Source organism: Thalassophryne amazonica, chromosome 14 (genome assembly GCF_902500255.1).
Source record: "Thalassophryne amazonica chromosome 14, fThaAma1.1, whole genome shotgun sequence".
NCBI lineage: Eukaryota > Metazoa > Chordata > Actinopteri > Batrachoidiformes > Batrachoididae > Thalassophryne > Thalassophryne amazonica.
Window position 1 is genome coordinate 56,812,391 of NC_047116.1, and position 17,022 is coordinate 56,829,412.

Consider the following 17,022-nt stretch of genomic DNA (forward strand, 5'->3'; position numbering starts at 1 on the left):
TTTAAATTGAGTGATTTGGGGAGAAGGGCCTTTGTCGGGGAGGTGACCAAGAACTCGATGCTCACTCTGTCAGAACTCCAGCATTCCTCTGTGGAGAGAGGAGAACCTTCCAGAAGCACAACCATCTCTGCAGCAATCCACAAATCAGGCCTGTATGGTAGAGAGGACAAACGGAAGCCACTCCTTAGTAAAAAGGCAAATGGCAGCCCACCTGGAGTTTGGCAAAAGGCACCTGAAGGACTCTCAGGCAATGAGAAACAAAATTCTCTGGTCTGATGAGACAAAGGTTGAACTTTTTGGCATGAATGCCAGGTGTCATGTTTGGAAGAAACCAGACACCATTCCAACAGTGAAGCATGATGGTTGCAGCATCATGCTGTGGGGATGTGTTTTAGCAGCAGGCAAGGATGCTTGTCAGGGATTTTGGGCCACATGAAAGGAAATCTTACTGGTCCACCCCCCATATTATCTTGTCAGTATACAAGGTCTGTTAGAAAAGTATCGAACCTTTTTATTTTTTGCAAAAACCTGATGGATTTGAATCACGTGTGTTTGCATGAGCCAACCTTGAACCTTCGTGTGCATGCGTGAATTTTTTCACGCCTGTCGATTGCATCATTTGCTTGTAAGCAGCTTTTGTGTGAGGATGGGTGTAGTCTCTTGTCGGATTTTCTTTGCAAGGAAAATGGCGGAAGGACTGGAGCAGCGCGAATGCATCAAATTTTGCCAGAAACTGGGCGACAGCCAGGTGGAAACCATTCGGATTATTCAGATGGCTTTCGGTGATGATCCTATGGGCATCACACAGCTTAAGGAGCGGTACAACCGGTTTAAAGACGTCCGCAAAATGGTGGAGAGCGAGCCGCGCTCTGGGCGGCCATCAACATGCTGAAATGACCAGATCATTTCCAAAGTGAATGCTGTGGTGATGCGGGACCGTCGTGTGACTATCCGAGAAATTGCGGAAGAGGTGGATATCAGCACTTATTCGGCACATTCCACTGTGACAGAAGATTTGGCCATGAAAAGAGTTGCAGCAAAATTCATGCCGATGGCTTCAGCACAAAGCTGCTGATGGAGCAAAAGCACCTCCGTGTTGAAGTCTCACAGGACATGTTGTGACATGCTCACGTCTTCCACAATTTGTCGGATAGTCACACGACTGAAAAACCACCGAAAGCCGTCTGAATCTTCCAAATGGTGGAAGAGGTGGGCATCATTTTTTGGAGTCCACCGTTGTGCGGACGTCTTTAAACCGGTTGTACTGCTCCTTAATCTGTGTGATGCCCATGGGATTGTCACCGAAAGCCGTCTGAATAATCCGAATGGTTTCCACCTGGCTGTCGCCCAGTTTCTGGCAAAATTTGATGCAGTCGCACTGCTCCAGTCGTTCTGCCATTTTCCTTGCAAAGAAAATCTGACGAGAGACAACACCCATCCTCACACAGGCTCACACACCAGAAAATGATGCAATCGTCAGGCGTGAAAAAATTAACGCATGCACACGAAGGTTCAAGGTTGGCTCATGCAAGCACACGTGATTTAAATCCATCAGGTTTTTGCAAAAAATAAAAAGGTCGGATACTTTTCTAACAGACCTCATAATAATTGTATTAGGGGCCTCTCGGGGCCCCTGTCAATCATGGTCCCTTAGAATCCGTCTCCTTATTCTTCCCTTTTCGGCACACTTGGTGCAGGAACTGGGAGACTAGTCAGGATTGAGGGAAAGATGAATGCAGCAATGTACAGAGACATTATGGATGAAACCCTGCTCAAGAGTGCTCTTGACCTCAGACTGGGGTGATGGTTCATCTTTCAGCAGGGCAATGACCCTAACCATACAGCCAAGATATCAATGGAGTATCTTCAGGACAACTCTGTGAATGTCCTTGCGTGTCCCAGCCAAAGCCCAGACATGAACCTGATTGAACATCTCTGGAGAGATCGGAAAATGACTGTGCACCGATGCTCCCCATCCAACCAGATGGAACTTGAGAGGTGCTGCAAAGAGGAATGGACAAAACCACCCAAAGATAGATGCGCCAAACTTTTGGCATCATATTCAAGAAGACTTGAGGCTGTAATTGCTGCCAAAGTATTCAGCAAAGGGTGTGAACATGTAAGGACATGTGATTTCTTAGTTTCTTTTATGTTTTAGCAACTTGCAAAATAAATAAATAAATAAACAAACTTTCTTCATGTTGTCATTATGAGCTGTTGTGAGTAGAATTTTGATGTAAAAAATGAATTTACTCCATTTTGGAATCAAACTGTAACATGACAAAATGTGGAAAAAGTGAAGCGCTGTGAGGATGCACTGCATATTAAAGGAGTTGCACATGCACTCCATGATTTAGAGCAGGGGTGCTCACGTTCGGTCCCTGAGAGCTACCGTCCTGATACTCTTAGTTGTCTCCCTGCTTCAACACACCTGAATCCAATGAAAGACTCATCAGCAGGCTTTTAATGAGCCTTTCATTGGATTCAGATGTGTTGGAGCAGGGAGACAACTAAGAGTATCAGGAAGGTAGCTCTCGAGGACCGAACTTGAGCACCCCTGATTTAGAGTGTTATAATTGACTTCATGGTGAAAAAAAATTAGAAATTCACATTCAGAGTAATGATCACTACTTTTTAAATCACTGAATACAGGAACCAGACTTGTGTAATTTTGTTGTGATTCACTAAAACTGAATACTTTTGCAAATAATGGGACATCAAAATTAAAATCACATAAGCAGTTTGTGAGAGAGGTGGAATATTGTACATAAATAGTTACATCAGTTTCATCAGGTTCATTTGTGCCAACAAGTACAAGTATTTGCTTCATTAACCTTTGTAAATATTTGAAAACCAAATGGTTTCATCACATCTTTGGAAGCTTCTTGAGCAGATGTTGGATGTAATGGTCCGTGCAGTGAAAGACGTTCCACCCAAGAGTCTGCAAGATGTTCAAGTGACTGCCAGTGGTCTCAGTGCAATCATCCACACTGGCATCAAACTCAAACCTAAGCAGGTACAGGGGCAAGGATTTACCCAGTTCACTTAAATATTCGTACATATTTTCCTACAAACTGGCTGATTTGGAATTCCATCTTTAGGACCAAGCTTTGTTGTTGCTTAGAAATCTGAGTTCATCCCTCCTGTCCATTGATTTGGACAAAAGTGAAGAAAACAAGAAAGAAATCTACATTACAGCGAGCATCATTGTGGAAGGAACCAGCGATATTCTGGAATATCCTTCCAGTGTGAGTACTTCATTTTAACACTGTTTCTGATGGGTTTCAGCTGCCATAGAAAGGAAGAAATCAGAATTAAGGATTTGTTTGTATTGGTAAATGACATGAGTTATCTGTAATGAGTTAATCCATTCAGGAGCTCAGCAAATGTTTCATTACCAGTGTCCAGTGCAATTCAGCAGGGTTTAACAGTATTATGTTTTAAATATCTGATGTGTTTTCCAGAAAAACACCTCTGATGCCCTTACACAGACTCTGAACAATATCCAGAGTGCATTATTATTGTTTAAAGAGCCTAACGAGGACCCGGCTATTATCCAAGAAGGTCATATTGGCATGTTTGTTAAAAGGTAAGAATTTTTTTAAAGAACAATTTACAACAGTAATATCTTACTTGTACTGTTGCAAATTTTGCAAATAATTAAAAGTGAACAATCGCTTTAAGTCTTGGCAAACCAAATACTTTGTGAATAAAAACATGGAAAATCAATCAACAGGAAAGCTTATATCTTGCAGGGTGTGGGCAGTGTTAATTAATGGCACATTCTTTACAGTGCCATGAATACATTTCTATGTGGCAATGCAATTATTTATGGCATGTTTAATTTTCTTTTTGTACTTATACTTCTTATAATATAAGTGATGACACAACTGTACAATTGATGTGAAAATACACATTGTCTTGCTTCAAACATCTTAATAAATAAACAAGTGAATAAATATAACAATATGTAAATAAATGTCATAATCAGAAATTGTTGAGGAGCTTACTTTAGCAACAGTAACTGTATTATGTCCTTCAGGTTTTAAATTGTTTCCCTGCCTAGGAGGAATTAAAAGCAAATCTTTAATTTTTTTTTATTTTGTGTTATGGTGTGTGTGTGTGTGTGTGTGTGTGTGTGTGTGTGTGTGTGTGTGTGTGTGTGTGTGTGTGTGTGTGTGTGTGTGTGTGAGTGTATTTACAGCATCTTGATTGTAGGTGAGGAATCATAGCAGATATACATTTAAATATAAATTTGTAATATGAAGCACATTGGAGTAAAGAAATCTGACAGAAATCTGAAGTTGATTTTGAGGGGGCTTATTTTTTTGGTTTGTTTTTGATATCTCATTTCCCAGAGTGACAACAGAGAATTTGCAAACAGAGCTCATAAGTATTACTAACACATCGTCCCCGAAGTTTTCTCTCCCAAAGCTGCCATCAAATATAATCAATGCAGAGGAAACAGTGGACATACGGGTAGGTCAAAAAGGTTTTTTTTTTTCATTGTTTTGTTTTTTGGTAAATGTGTTTACTTGAGTGGATGTTCGATTTGTAGTTACACGTAGCACATACCATCTAAGCAAGGCTTCCATGGCCAGTATTTGACACCTTGATTGTATACATTTTGGTAAAAAAAAAATAAAAAAAATAAAACTGATATTCAATTAGTGCCTTAGAACAGGTGTAATTGTGAAACGTGAGCAATCTGGAAGTTTCTGAATTTGTGTCCACAAAATGTGGATAACTAGATGCAGTTTGCACAGATGAGGGTAATATGCATAATATGTATATGTCGCTGACATGAACGAGTGAAGCGCTTCAGCATCTCACCATGTCATTTAGGTCCTTCAGACATTTTTTTTCAACAAATGCTTCTGAGGAGTGACAAAGTGACAAAGTTTTTTATTCGGCACTCAAAATATTCAAATAGAAAAAAATGAACAATTCCACAAACGCATAAACAAAACTAGTGAGTCCAAAAGGGTGTGGGCTGAAGCAAAGCTTATTAGCGCCCATCCCTGCTAGTACAAGTCCATCAATTCTAATCAGTCATATTTACATAAATAAAAATTCACTACTACATGTCGACACACAGACATACACATCAATATACTATTCACTTATAATTATATTTATATAGTACCAGATCACAAGAAAGTCGAATCAAGGCACTTTACACAAGCAAGGACTAACCTTACCAACCAACCCCCAGAGCAAGCACTAGGCAACTGTGGTGAGGAAAAACTCTCTATAAGGAAGAAACCTCAAGCAGACCAGGCTCTTGGGGGTGACCCTCTGCTTGGGCTGTGCCATATATACCTATATACATACGTGTATACTTTACATACATAAATATATACATATATATACATACATATACATGGTCACTTATATACATATACACCTACCCATATCTATATATCTACATACGCATATACATACCAACACATTCAAATATACAATAAATCCCACTTATAAATTGAACATTCCCTATAAATCAAATTATATTTGCTTCTTTATGATACTTAGACATGATGTTCTTTTTGAGTAGTTTCTTAAATCTTACTAAGGTACCACTCATTCTAACGTCTGTTGAACATTCGTTCCATTTCTTCACCCCAACCACAGACACACAAAAACACTTTACATTTGTTCTTACCGGTGGGTTCATAAAAATTGCACAACCTCTTAAACTATATCTGGATTCCCTCAATGTGAACAGACTCTGGACATGTCTCGGTAAGGCTTGGATTTTCGCTCGAAACAAAGTTTGAATTGTAATGTAATCGACCAAATCTATGAATTTTAATAAATTTAAAGACACAAATAGAGAATGAGTTGGTTCACGATAATGTTTATTGCAGATGATTTGTATGGCTCGTTTTTGCAAAAGGAATATTGGATTGGTGTTTGATTTGTAAGTGTTTCCCCATGACTCAACACAATATGTCATATATGGTACCATCAGAGAATGATATAAAGTAAGTAACCCTTCTTGTGGCAGTACGTCTTTGGCTTTATACAAAATGGCTATAGTTTTTGACAATTTTGATTTCACATAATTTATATGTGGTTTCCAGCTAAGTTTATTATCAATTATAACACCTAAAAATTTATTCTCTCTTACTAACTTAATTTCCTTATTGTTTACAGTTAAATTTTTACATTTGGGTGCCTGTTTATTTCCAAATATAATACATTTGGTTTTCCCAAGGTTGAGTGACAACTTATTAGCGTCAAACCAAACCTTAAATTTTTCCAGTTCTTTCTCCACTTTGTCCAGAAGCTGTTCAAGATTTTCACCGCTACAGAACACAGTTGTATCATCCGCAAAAAGGACACATCTCAGTGAACTCGACACCCAACTTATATCATTTATATAGATTATAAACAACAAAGGACCCAGCACTGAGCCCTGCAGCACCCCACATGTGACTTCCCTGAGTTCAGAATTTGTATTATTGAATTGAACATACTGAAATCTGCCTTGTAAATAACTAGTTATCCATTCATATTCCAGACCTCTGATTCCATATTTCTGCAGTTTAGTTAATAGTATTCCATGGTTAATTGTGTCAAACGCTTTCTGTAAATAAAAAAAAAACAAAAAAAAAAACACCTACTGTATATTGTTTATTGTCAATTGCAGTTGCTATACTTTCCACAAAGTCCATCAAAGCCTGTGATGTAGTTCGAGACCTTCTGAATCCATATTGTTCTTCACAAATGATGTTATGCTTCAGTAAATAATCATTTAATCTTTTAGCAAATATTTTTTCCAGAATTTTGGAAAATTGTGGCAGGAGTGATATAGGTCTGTAATTATAAAATGTGTGTTTGTCACCAGTTTTAAACAGAGGAATTACTTTGGCTATTTTCATTTGAGAAGGAAATTTACCAGTACTTAATGACATATTGCAAATGTAATTGAACGGTTTTACTATACAATCAATAACTTTTTTTTAATAAAGCCATATCCAAATGATTAAAATCAGTCGATTTCTTACTTTTTGAACCATGAACCAGATCAAGTATTTCCCTTTCGTGAGTACCACCAATGAACATTGAAACAGATTTGTTAAACGTTGAATTATTTACCCAGAAGTTATTAGTTGATGATTCATTTTTACTGGCAAGATTTTTACCCACATTAATGAAGTATTCATTAAAGTGTTCAGCAATAGACTCGTCGTTATCAATCGTGATGTAGTTGTTACTCTGAAAAAATGAAGGATAATCTGTAGTTACTCTATTCTTTTTTACTATTTCATTTAATATGTTCCATGTGTTTTTTATGTTATTTCTATTTTTGACAAGTAACTCATTATAATATCTTTTTTTACTGAGTCTCATAATATTGATTAACTTATTCTTATATGTTTTATACTTACTTTCAGCTTCCTTAGTTCGTAGTTTTATGAATTGTTTATATAGTAGGTTTTTCTTTTTACATGCCCTCTCAAGCCCCTTAGTTATCCATGGTTTATTGCTATATTGATTTCTGTATATTTTGTCAACAAATGGAAAGTGTTTATTATACAAACTGACCTGTCAACATCATCAACAAAAACATTCGACCAATTCTGACTTGATAAATCCTCCCTTAAATTTTCAATTGTTTCAGGTGTTACTTTTTGACTCATGAATTTGGTATTGCTTCGATACTTACAACAACCCTCCAATGCAAAGACTGAGAAAACTGGCAAGTGATCACTGATATCACTGACCAGTAGTCCCCCACTAAGATTACCGGATATAGCGTTAGTTAAAATATTGTCAATGAGAGTTGTTGAGTCCATAGTTATTCTGCTAGGATGAATGATGGTTGGAAACAGTCCTAAACAGTACAAGGTGTTTATAAATGAAGTGATTTGTGAATGATTGTGAGGGTTTAAAAAATCTATATTGAAATCTCCACATACACTCAACAAAAATATAAACGCAACACTTTTGGTTTTGCTCCCATTTTGTATGAGATGAACTCAAAGATCTAAAACTTTTTCCACATACAAAATAAAACCATTTCTCTCCAATATTGTTCACAAACCAGTCTAAATCTGTGATAGTGAGCACTTCTCCTTTGCTGAGATAATCCATCCCACCTCACAGGTGTGCCATACCAAGATGCTGATTAGACACCATGATTAGTGCACAGGTGTGCCTTAGACTGCCCACAATAAAAGGCCACTCTGAAAGGTGCAGTTTTATCACACAGCACAATGCCACAGATGTCGCAAGATTTGAGGGAGCGTGCAATTGGCATGCTGACAGCAGGAATGTCAACCAGAGCTGTTGCTCGTGTATTGAATGTTCATGTCTCTACCATAAGCCGTCTCCAAAGTCGTTTCAGAGAATTTGGCAGTACATCCAACCGGCCTCACAACCGCAGACCATGTGTAACCACACCAGCCCAGGACCTCCACATCCAGCATGTTCACCTCCAAGATCGTCTGAGACCAGCCACTCGGACAGCTGCTGAAACAATCGGTTTGCATAACCAAAGAATTTCTGCACAAACTGTCAGAAACCGTCTCAGGGAAGCTCATCTGCATGCTAGGCGTCCTCATCGGGGTCTCGACCTGACTCCAGTTCGTCGTCATAACCGACTTGAGTGGGCAAATGCTCACATTCGCTGGCGTTTGGCACGTTGGAGAGGTGTTCTCTTCACGGATGATGCGAAGGAGATGTGTTGCACTGCATGAGGCAAATGGTGGTCACACCAGATACTGACTGGTATCCCCCCCCAATAAAACAAAACTGCACCTTTCAGAGTGGCCTTTTATTGTGGACAGTCTAAGGCACACCTGTGCACTAATCATGGTGTCTAATCAGCATCTTGGTATGGCACACCTGTGAGGTGGGATGGATTATCTCAGCAAAGGAGAAGTGCTCACTATCACAGAGTTCGACTGGTTTGTGAACAATATTTGAGGGAAATGGTGATATTGTGTATGTGGAAAAAGTTTTAGATCTTTGAGTTCATCTCATACAAAATGGGAGCAAAACCAAAAGTGTTGCGTTTATATTTTTGTTGAGTATACAAATAAATGCTTATTTCTGTTGATTTTGTTGTACATTCCTAAGATAACGTCTTCAAAGGTGTCAATATTTGTCCCAGGAGCTCTGTAAATACAACTAACAGCTATGTTTTTGGAGTTTATAGATGTCATTTCTATGGTAACACATTCCATGATGTTGTCCACTGTAAATGACATTGTTAATGAGTTTACAGTTATAATCTGACCTTACAAACAATGCAACGCCTCCGCCCCTTCTTGTCTGCCTATTAACCAGGAACAATTCATAACCATCAAGATATACCAGATCTTTATTATCCTCATTTAACCATGTTTCCGAAATTGCAATAACTGAAAAACTTTTTTGGATGTTTTCAAACAATCATTAATAGTGGACAGATTACGAGAAAGACTTCTGCTGTTGAAATGTATAATTGAAAAATCTTCATCATTGATTTTATAATTTTTGAATTGTTCTTCTGTAAAATATTTGCACTGTCTGACAATATTCTCACTGAAAAAGGTATCAGGATCATTTTCACATTCGAAGGGGAGGTTAGCAGAATTATTATAATTAAATGTATCTAGACAGAGCTCCTGGGCAGAAATAAACAGATCATTATCCTTAGTCATTATGTCTCTCTTGTCTCCGGGTGTAGATGATGTGGATGAGTGGGTTGCTCCAGTCTGCATCATGGTGCTGTGTTGTGTTTGAGTCCTCATACCTATTGTTTATATTTGTCCAGCTCCTTGATGTTCCTTATTGCCATGACTTTTGCTTGTTCGGGTGATCCGTTCAGTTTGATGAATATTTTACAGTTTGAAGTCCATGTGTGCTGGATTTTTCCCTGTTTCTTTAAGAAGCGTGCTTTCCTTTCTGTCCCTTTCAGTTTTCTTCCTTGTTTTAACAGTGCTGTTTTGAGCATTAGCATGGCTAAAAATCTTCAGCTTCTGGGTGGTGTTGCCGGCTTAACCCCCTACCACTTTAATCATTTTTTTAAACGTAGATGTAAATTGATATTCAAACTTTTCAGGTAGTTGACAGTAAGGCTGCACAATATGGCCAAATTATTGTATCTCAATAATGAAACCAAATATTCTATCTCTATCGATATGATATATACGATATGACTATGATTTCACACAAAGTGCAGCAACAGTGAAAATTAAGAATTCTTAAACAAAACAGGAACAATACCACACTCATTTCGCACACATCCTAAGGTTAGGATACAGTGCCCTCTAAAAGTATGGGAACACTTGGTATTGCACACATCTTAATTTGTTTATGCCATTTTAAATACAAGAAATACAAAAAGTATAACAAATAGAAATTTCTAAACTTATCTGAAAGCAAAACTCTAAAGCTTGATATAAATTAATTAGAAATATAAAAGCCAAGACAATGGGTTACATAAGTAATGCTGCGCTTTGGTATAATACCTGTACATAATAGTCAGAGGATGGAGACATGACCATTTCCAAGTTACTGAATATGTCTTGGACTTTATTTACATCAATTATGAAGAAATGCAAAAAAAAAAAAAAAAAATTCACCAAGCCATCAAATCTAGGCTTGCAACTCAGATGTACTTTCTGGCAAATTGTAGCTGAACTTTCAGGTCTTCTTTTTAAGAAAATCCTCCTCTAAACCACTTCATCAGGAAGCTGTATTTTAAAGTTTTAATTAATTTATATAAAGTTATAAAGATGTATTTTCAGTCTGATTTTAAGGAAGATAACACTATGTAACAAATTTTTATTTTTGTTTTGTTCCTGGGTACACAGGGTGTTTTCCTAACCTGTTATGCCTTAAATAAATAGAAAATAGCTGTTATTCCACAGAAACTTTGCTTCTGTGATCAGGACAATGATATTTTGAAATTTGTCTGTTTTCAAGAATATTCTCAATTCGCCTTCACTACTACTGAGTAGTCTTCTAGAATATTCTTTAACAGCTAGAACTGTCCAGAATTTTCTAGAAGTTTCCAGAATTATCTAGAAATTTCAAGAAACTTTTAGAACTTTCTAGAACGTTAAAAAAAAATCAAAGTTTGTGCTGAATGTAGTCATTTTTCCATAAACTTTAGACATAAGCAGTTGAAATATAACACTTAGAAGCCAGGAACAAAAATTGTGTTACATAGTGTAATTTTAGAATTCTTTTGTGTTTGAAATTGCATAAACAAATTCAAATGTGTGACATACCAAGTGTTCCAATACTTTTGAGGACAAGTGAGAAAAATGCATCATCCTGGTGTCACTCAGAGAGCAAAATTAAGAAGGTATTTTTAAAAAAGTCCTTCAGAGAGCAAAATTAAGACGGTATTAAAAAAAGACTAAACATATTCTTCAAGATTGTGTTTCTTCAAATAACTAAACTAACTGTCTTTTCTTATCAATAAAAGACTCAACTTCGAGATGGCTTGTGCTGTTGAACGTAACTGCTGTGAAACAATCATTAAATAAGGTGTTACTGATGTAATTCACATCTTTCGGCCACCACTCTCACAACACAACAGGAACAATAATAAAGGATTATTAACTGAGCGAGAGGTCTGTACGGGGAAATATCAGATTGTGTTAAGTATGGGCCAATCAGAGCGCGTGAAGCGTGGCAGCCATATAATAAAGCACAAGCAGCTTACATCTCATATTAGTTTTAGTGCACATAACAATGTCAAATGTATATGTGTTGTCTTAATTTCTGATGTGTGCCATTATTACGGTGAACAAGTATTAATTGTGGATTAATTGCAGTTTGTCTGTGGTATGTGAGTGTGCAAATCTCGTTGTCATGACAATGATAAATAAAGCTATCTATCTATCTATCTATCTATCTATATTAGCCAACAGAGCATGAATCAGCTACTATCTGCCAGTTTTATTAATCTAAAATGACCGCAGAAACACGTACATATAAGGAAGCTCGAATTAAAGGAGAAATGGCGCTTTTAACAACCTGGGCCTCATTTCTGACATGAAATATGGTCATTTACTCACTGATATAACTTGGATGCCATTAGGAGTTCACAGTTCGAGACAAGATTTTTCTTCTTCAAATAAGGTGGATTCAAACTTTTTGTGGTACACAGCCATCTACTGTACAGGAGGAACCTAGCAGTCATCATGTGTCACCAGTTTCAAAATGTAACTGGCTCTTTTTCAACCAGATGTGTGGTGCCGTAACACCAACCAGATGTGTGGTGCCGTAACAAGGCAGTCATGGCAGTGGTTCCTCTCCTGTGGAATCAGCTCCCAATTCGGATCAGGGAGACAGACACCCTCTCTACTTTTAAGATTAGGCTTAAAACTTTCCTTTTTGCTAAAGCTTATAGTTAGGGCTGGATCAGGTGACCCTGAACCATCCCTTAGTTATGCTGCTATAGACGTAGACTGCTGGGGGGTTCCCATGATGCACTGTTTCTTTCTCTTTTTGCTCTGTATGCACCACTCTGCATTTAATCATTAGTGATTGATCTCTGCTCCCCTCCACAGCATGTCTTTTTCCTGGTTCTCTCCCTCAGCCCCAACCAGTCCCAGCAGAAGACTGCCCCTCCCTGAGCCTGGTTCTGCTGGAGGTTTCTTCCTGTTAAAAGGGAGTTTTTCCTTCCCACTGTCGCCAAGTGCTTGCTCACAGGGGGTCGTTTTGACCGTTGGGGTTTTTACGTAATTATTGTATGGCCTTGCCTTACAATATAAAGCACCTTGGGGCAACTGTTTGTTGTGATTTGGCACTATATAAATAAAATTGATTTATTGATTGATTGATCTGGTTTGGCACATGGGGTGTCCAATCAGATTTCAGGGGGTTCTAGTGACACCCTGACCTCTCCTCTAGCTCCACCCATACCAAAAAATGTTCAACATTTGACATTTCCTGTTTCATTGTGGACTCAAAATTTGGCACTTCCTTTTTCAATCTCAACTTGCCACTGAAATACCACAAGATCGCATTTATTGTCAGTCCAGGAAGTGTCAATGCAGGAAGTGTTCAACAATTGACATTTCCTTTCTTTTTTTTTTATTTAATTAGACAAACAAAAAGTTACACAGAAACCTTACAGATGATTTCATACAACAGCAAAATCAATACACCAAAGAACAGGTTAATTCAAAAATCGGATCAAAACTAGGGGGGAATTATTAAAAAAAAAAAATTCTAAAGGTAAATTTGACATTTCCTGTTTCACCGTGGACTCAAATTCCTGTGAGATCCAACAAGATCTCCTCTATTGTCAATCCAGGAAGTGTTCAACATTTGACATTTCCTGTTTTACTGTGGGCAGAAAATTTGGCACTTCCTCTTTGGAACACAGTGTACCATGAGCAAGCTTCACGTTGCTTTGCTTGTATTACTTTGATTGTAGAGATGGCTTTGATTTCATGCACAGAGGGACTGCACACAAACACAGAGAGAACATGCAAATGTCACACAGAAAGAACCAGCTCAGAGCAAACCTGGGACCTTCTTGTTGTGTTGCAATAATCCATCCACCAATTTTCTATACTATATTCCAATTAAGGGTCACGGGGAGCTGAAGCCTATCCTAGCAGTCATAGGGCATGAGACATGGTACACCCAGGACAGGTCCCCAGTCTGTCACAGGGCCACATACAGACAAACACATTCACACCCACACACACACCGACGGACAATTTAATGTTTCCTATTCATGTAACCTCCATGTCTTTGGATGTGAGAGGAAGCCGAAGCACCCAGAGGGAACCCACACAAATATGGGGAGAACATGCAAACTCCACACAGAATGGCCACAGGTGGGAATTAAACCCATGCCCTTCTTACTGTGAGGCAACAGTGCTAACTATTAAGCCACCAAGCTTCCCTATCAGGCTACAGTTTAAGCTAAAATTAAAATACAATGCAGACTGTTTTCTGTTTTGGACTGAGCAGTGAGAGATTTTGAGTAGTCTACAATGGCTGCTCCATGAGGCGCACCACTCCATGGGGTGCACAGCTCCATCCATCATTTGGGCAAAAGCACAGATGTCTTAGCATGTGTATCTATGCAGCAAAAGTATGTGACAGTGGGCATGCAGGTACAAAATGCAGTGATAGGGACCTACCATTCTGTGAACAGAAGCCTCCTGATTCTCCTGTGCAACATAAATACATAACATAAATCCCATAAAAAAACAAGTCAGCCTCTTCAACCGAAGACAGTTTTGAAATGTTAACAGATACATTCAAGCTTTCTGGAAAAGTGTGGTAATATCTATGAGAGCTTTGTGGAAGAGTGTGGTAATAAGCACAGGAGTACAGCATAGACAGTATGGAGTAATATTCTATGGTGCATGCATACAAGTACTTGTCATTTAACTCATCTATGAGTCTCATCTCGTACACTTTGGTATATTTGGAAATAATAGTAGGAACAATGAAATTTGCCTGCTTTTTGATCATTCTGGCCTAATTTCCTCATTTTTGGAATTGTGATGGAAAATGGGGCTACAAATCTGCAATGGGAGCCCGGCTGTACTGAGAAGTGACTCGTATCCTTTATACAGATGCTGAGTTTTGAGGAGAATCCATTTTCCTGGAATGGGAGAGGGAACATCAGTGGCTTCATTGGTGGCCTTTCACTCAGTGCAAAAAATGGATCCACCATTCCAGTGGAGAACCTCAGCAAAGATATAGAGGTCAGCATACCAACAGTGTTGTAATGACATTTTACCTTATTGTATTGTGCATTATAAATTAAGATGTTGGTGTATATAAACTACAATTACCCTGAACAGTATCAGTCTACCCAGGGAGGCTAAAGTCACAGTTTTAGTGTGCTGGATTTAATTTCAGCTCTATGAAAAGGAGCTTGTGCTGTAAAATAAAAACAGGTATGAGCCATGACATATTTGTCATGTTGGTTTAAGCATTTTCTCTGTAAGAACAGAGAAAAAAGTTCACTACACTTAAAAATAAAATCAAAAATTAAAATCCAAAATTAAAAAAAAACAACAAAAAAACAGTTGGTATAGAAATAAAAAAAAGTTGGTATAGAAAACACAGCTGGTATAGATAAAGCTTATGGAGTCATAATGTCAGAGGTGTTTGGTGATGCCGATATCGTTGCAGGTGAACAAAGGTCCAAGTCTTTTAGGTGCTGGTGCTGTCTTACTGTGTGGTTTCGAGACTTGGGTGATAACCAGTGACCTAAGTCAACAGCTGGTTGTCTTTGGTACTTGGTCTCTTCAGAGGATCCTGAGATACCACTGGAATGACTGTACCAGCAGTTACTATGAGAGACTAAGATGTGGAACATCACTTGTATTGTGAGGGAGCGTCAGATTTGACATTGTGGCAGTCAGCTTATTGTGAATGGTTTCCATCATGAGACCTTTACAGCATTGGGACCCAAAATTTCTAACAGTACCTTCGTGCGCATGCGTGAATTTCTTCACGCCTGTCGATTGCGTCATTTCCTGGTAAGCAGCCTTTGTGTGAGGTGTGTGTCGTGCGCTCTGCGTTTTTTCATTCCAAGGAAAAAGACAGAACAACTGGAGCAGCACGACTGCATCAAATTTTGCCAGAAACTGGGCGACAGCCAGGTGGAAACCATTCGGATTATTCAGACGGCTTTCGGTGACGATCCTATGGGCATCACACAAATTAAGGAGTGGTACAACCGGTTTAAAGACGTCCGCACAACGGTGGACTCCAAAAAATGATGCCCACCTCTTCCACCATTCGGAAGATTCAGACGGCTTTCGGTGGCTTTTCAGTCGTGTGACTATCCAAGAAATTGTGGAAGAGGTGGACATGTTGTGACATGCTCACCTCTAACAAACAAAATACTTGAAGAGGTCATGTTGCCTTATGCTGAAGAGGACATGCCCTTGAAATGGGTGTGTTTCAACAATGACCCAAGCACACTAGTAAACGAGCAAAATCTTGGTTCCAAACCAACAACATTAATGCCTCCCAGATGTGAAGAAATCATGAAAAACTGTGGTTATACAACTAAATACTAGTTTAGTGATTCACAGGATTGCTAAAAAAGCAGTTTGAATATAATAGTTTGGAGTTTGTAGCGTCAACAGCAGATGCTACTATTATTGTGAACACTCCCTTTTCTACTTTTTTTTTACTAATAGCCCAATTTCATAGCCTTAAGAGTGTGCATATCATGAATGCTTGGTCTTGTTGGGTTTGTGAGAATCTACTGAATCTACTGGTACCTTGTTTCTTCCTATGTAACAATAAGAAATGTACTCAAAACCTGGATTAATGATTTTAGTCACATAGCACTACTATTATTCTGAATACTACTGTATATATAGACTCATTCACAAATCTTCAACCGATTTTCCGGGTTAGGGTCACGGGGGCAACAGCTCCAGCAGGGGACCCCAGACTTCCCTTTCCCATGCCACATTGACTACGTCTGACTGGGGGATCCCGAAGCATCCCCAGGCCAGCGTGGAGATATAATCTCTCAAACAAGTACTGGATCTTCCCCGGGGTCTCCTCCCAGATGGATGTGCCTGGAACACCTCAATAGGGAGCCAGCCAGGAGGCATCCTTACCAGATGCCCAAACCACCTCAGCTGGCTCATTTCAATGCGAAGGAGCAGCAACTCTACTCCAAGCTCTCCATGGATGACCAAACTTTTCACCCAATCTCTAAGGGAGACACCAGCCACCCTCCTGAGGAAGCCCATTTCGGCCGCTTACATCCACGATCTAGTTTTTTCAGTCATTACCCAACCCTCATGACCATAGGTGAGAATAGGAACGAAGATTGACCAATAGATTGAGAGCTTCGCCTTTTGGCTCAGCCCCCTTTTCGTCACAACAGTACAGTAGAGCGAATGCAGTTCCACCCCTGCTGCACCCAATTCTCCAGCCAATCTCACGCTCCATCATTCCCTCACTTGTGAACAAGACCCCAAGGTACTTGAACTCCTTTACTTGGAGCAAGGCCATATTCCCTACATGGAGTAGGCAATCCATTAGTTTCCTGCTGAGAACCATGGCCTCACA

General features: G+C 38.9%; 1 protein-coding gene across 1 annotated transcript in view; it reads left to right on the forward strand.

Annotated features, from left to right (window-relative positions):
• The window catches only part of LOC117524284 (polycystic kidney disease protein 1-like 2), a 152,437-nt gene that overhangs the window by 26,117 nt on the left and 109,298 nt on the right, over positions 1 to 17,022 (forward strand). The window contains exons 12-16 of the mRNA XM_034186054.1: positions 2,882 to 3,016; positions 3,102 to 3,248; positions 3,465 to 3,589; positions 4,359 to 4,479; positions 14,550 to 14,681. Coding sequence (XP_034041945.1) covers positions 2,882 to 3,016; positions 3,102 to 3,248; positions 3,465 to 3,589; positions 4,359 to 4,479; positions 14,550 to 14,681 — 660 coding nt within the window. The remainder of the gene's footprint in view (positions 1 to 2,881; positions 3,017 to 3,101; positions 3,249 to 3,464; positions 3,590 to 4,358; positions 4,480 to 14,549; positions 14,682 to 17,022) is intronic.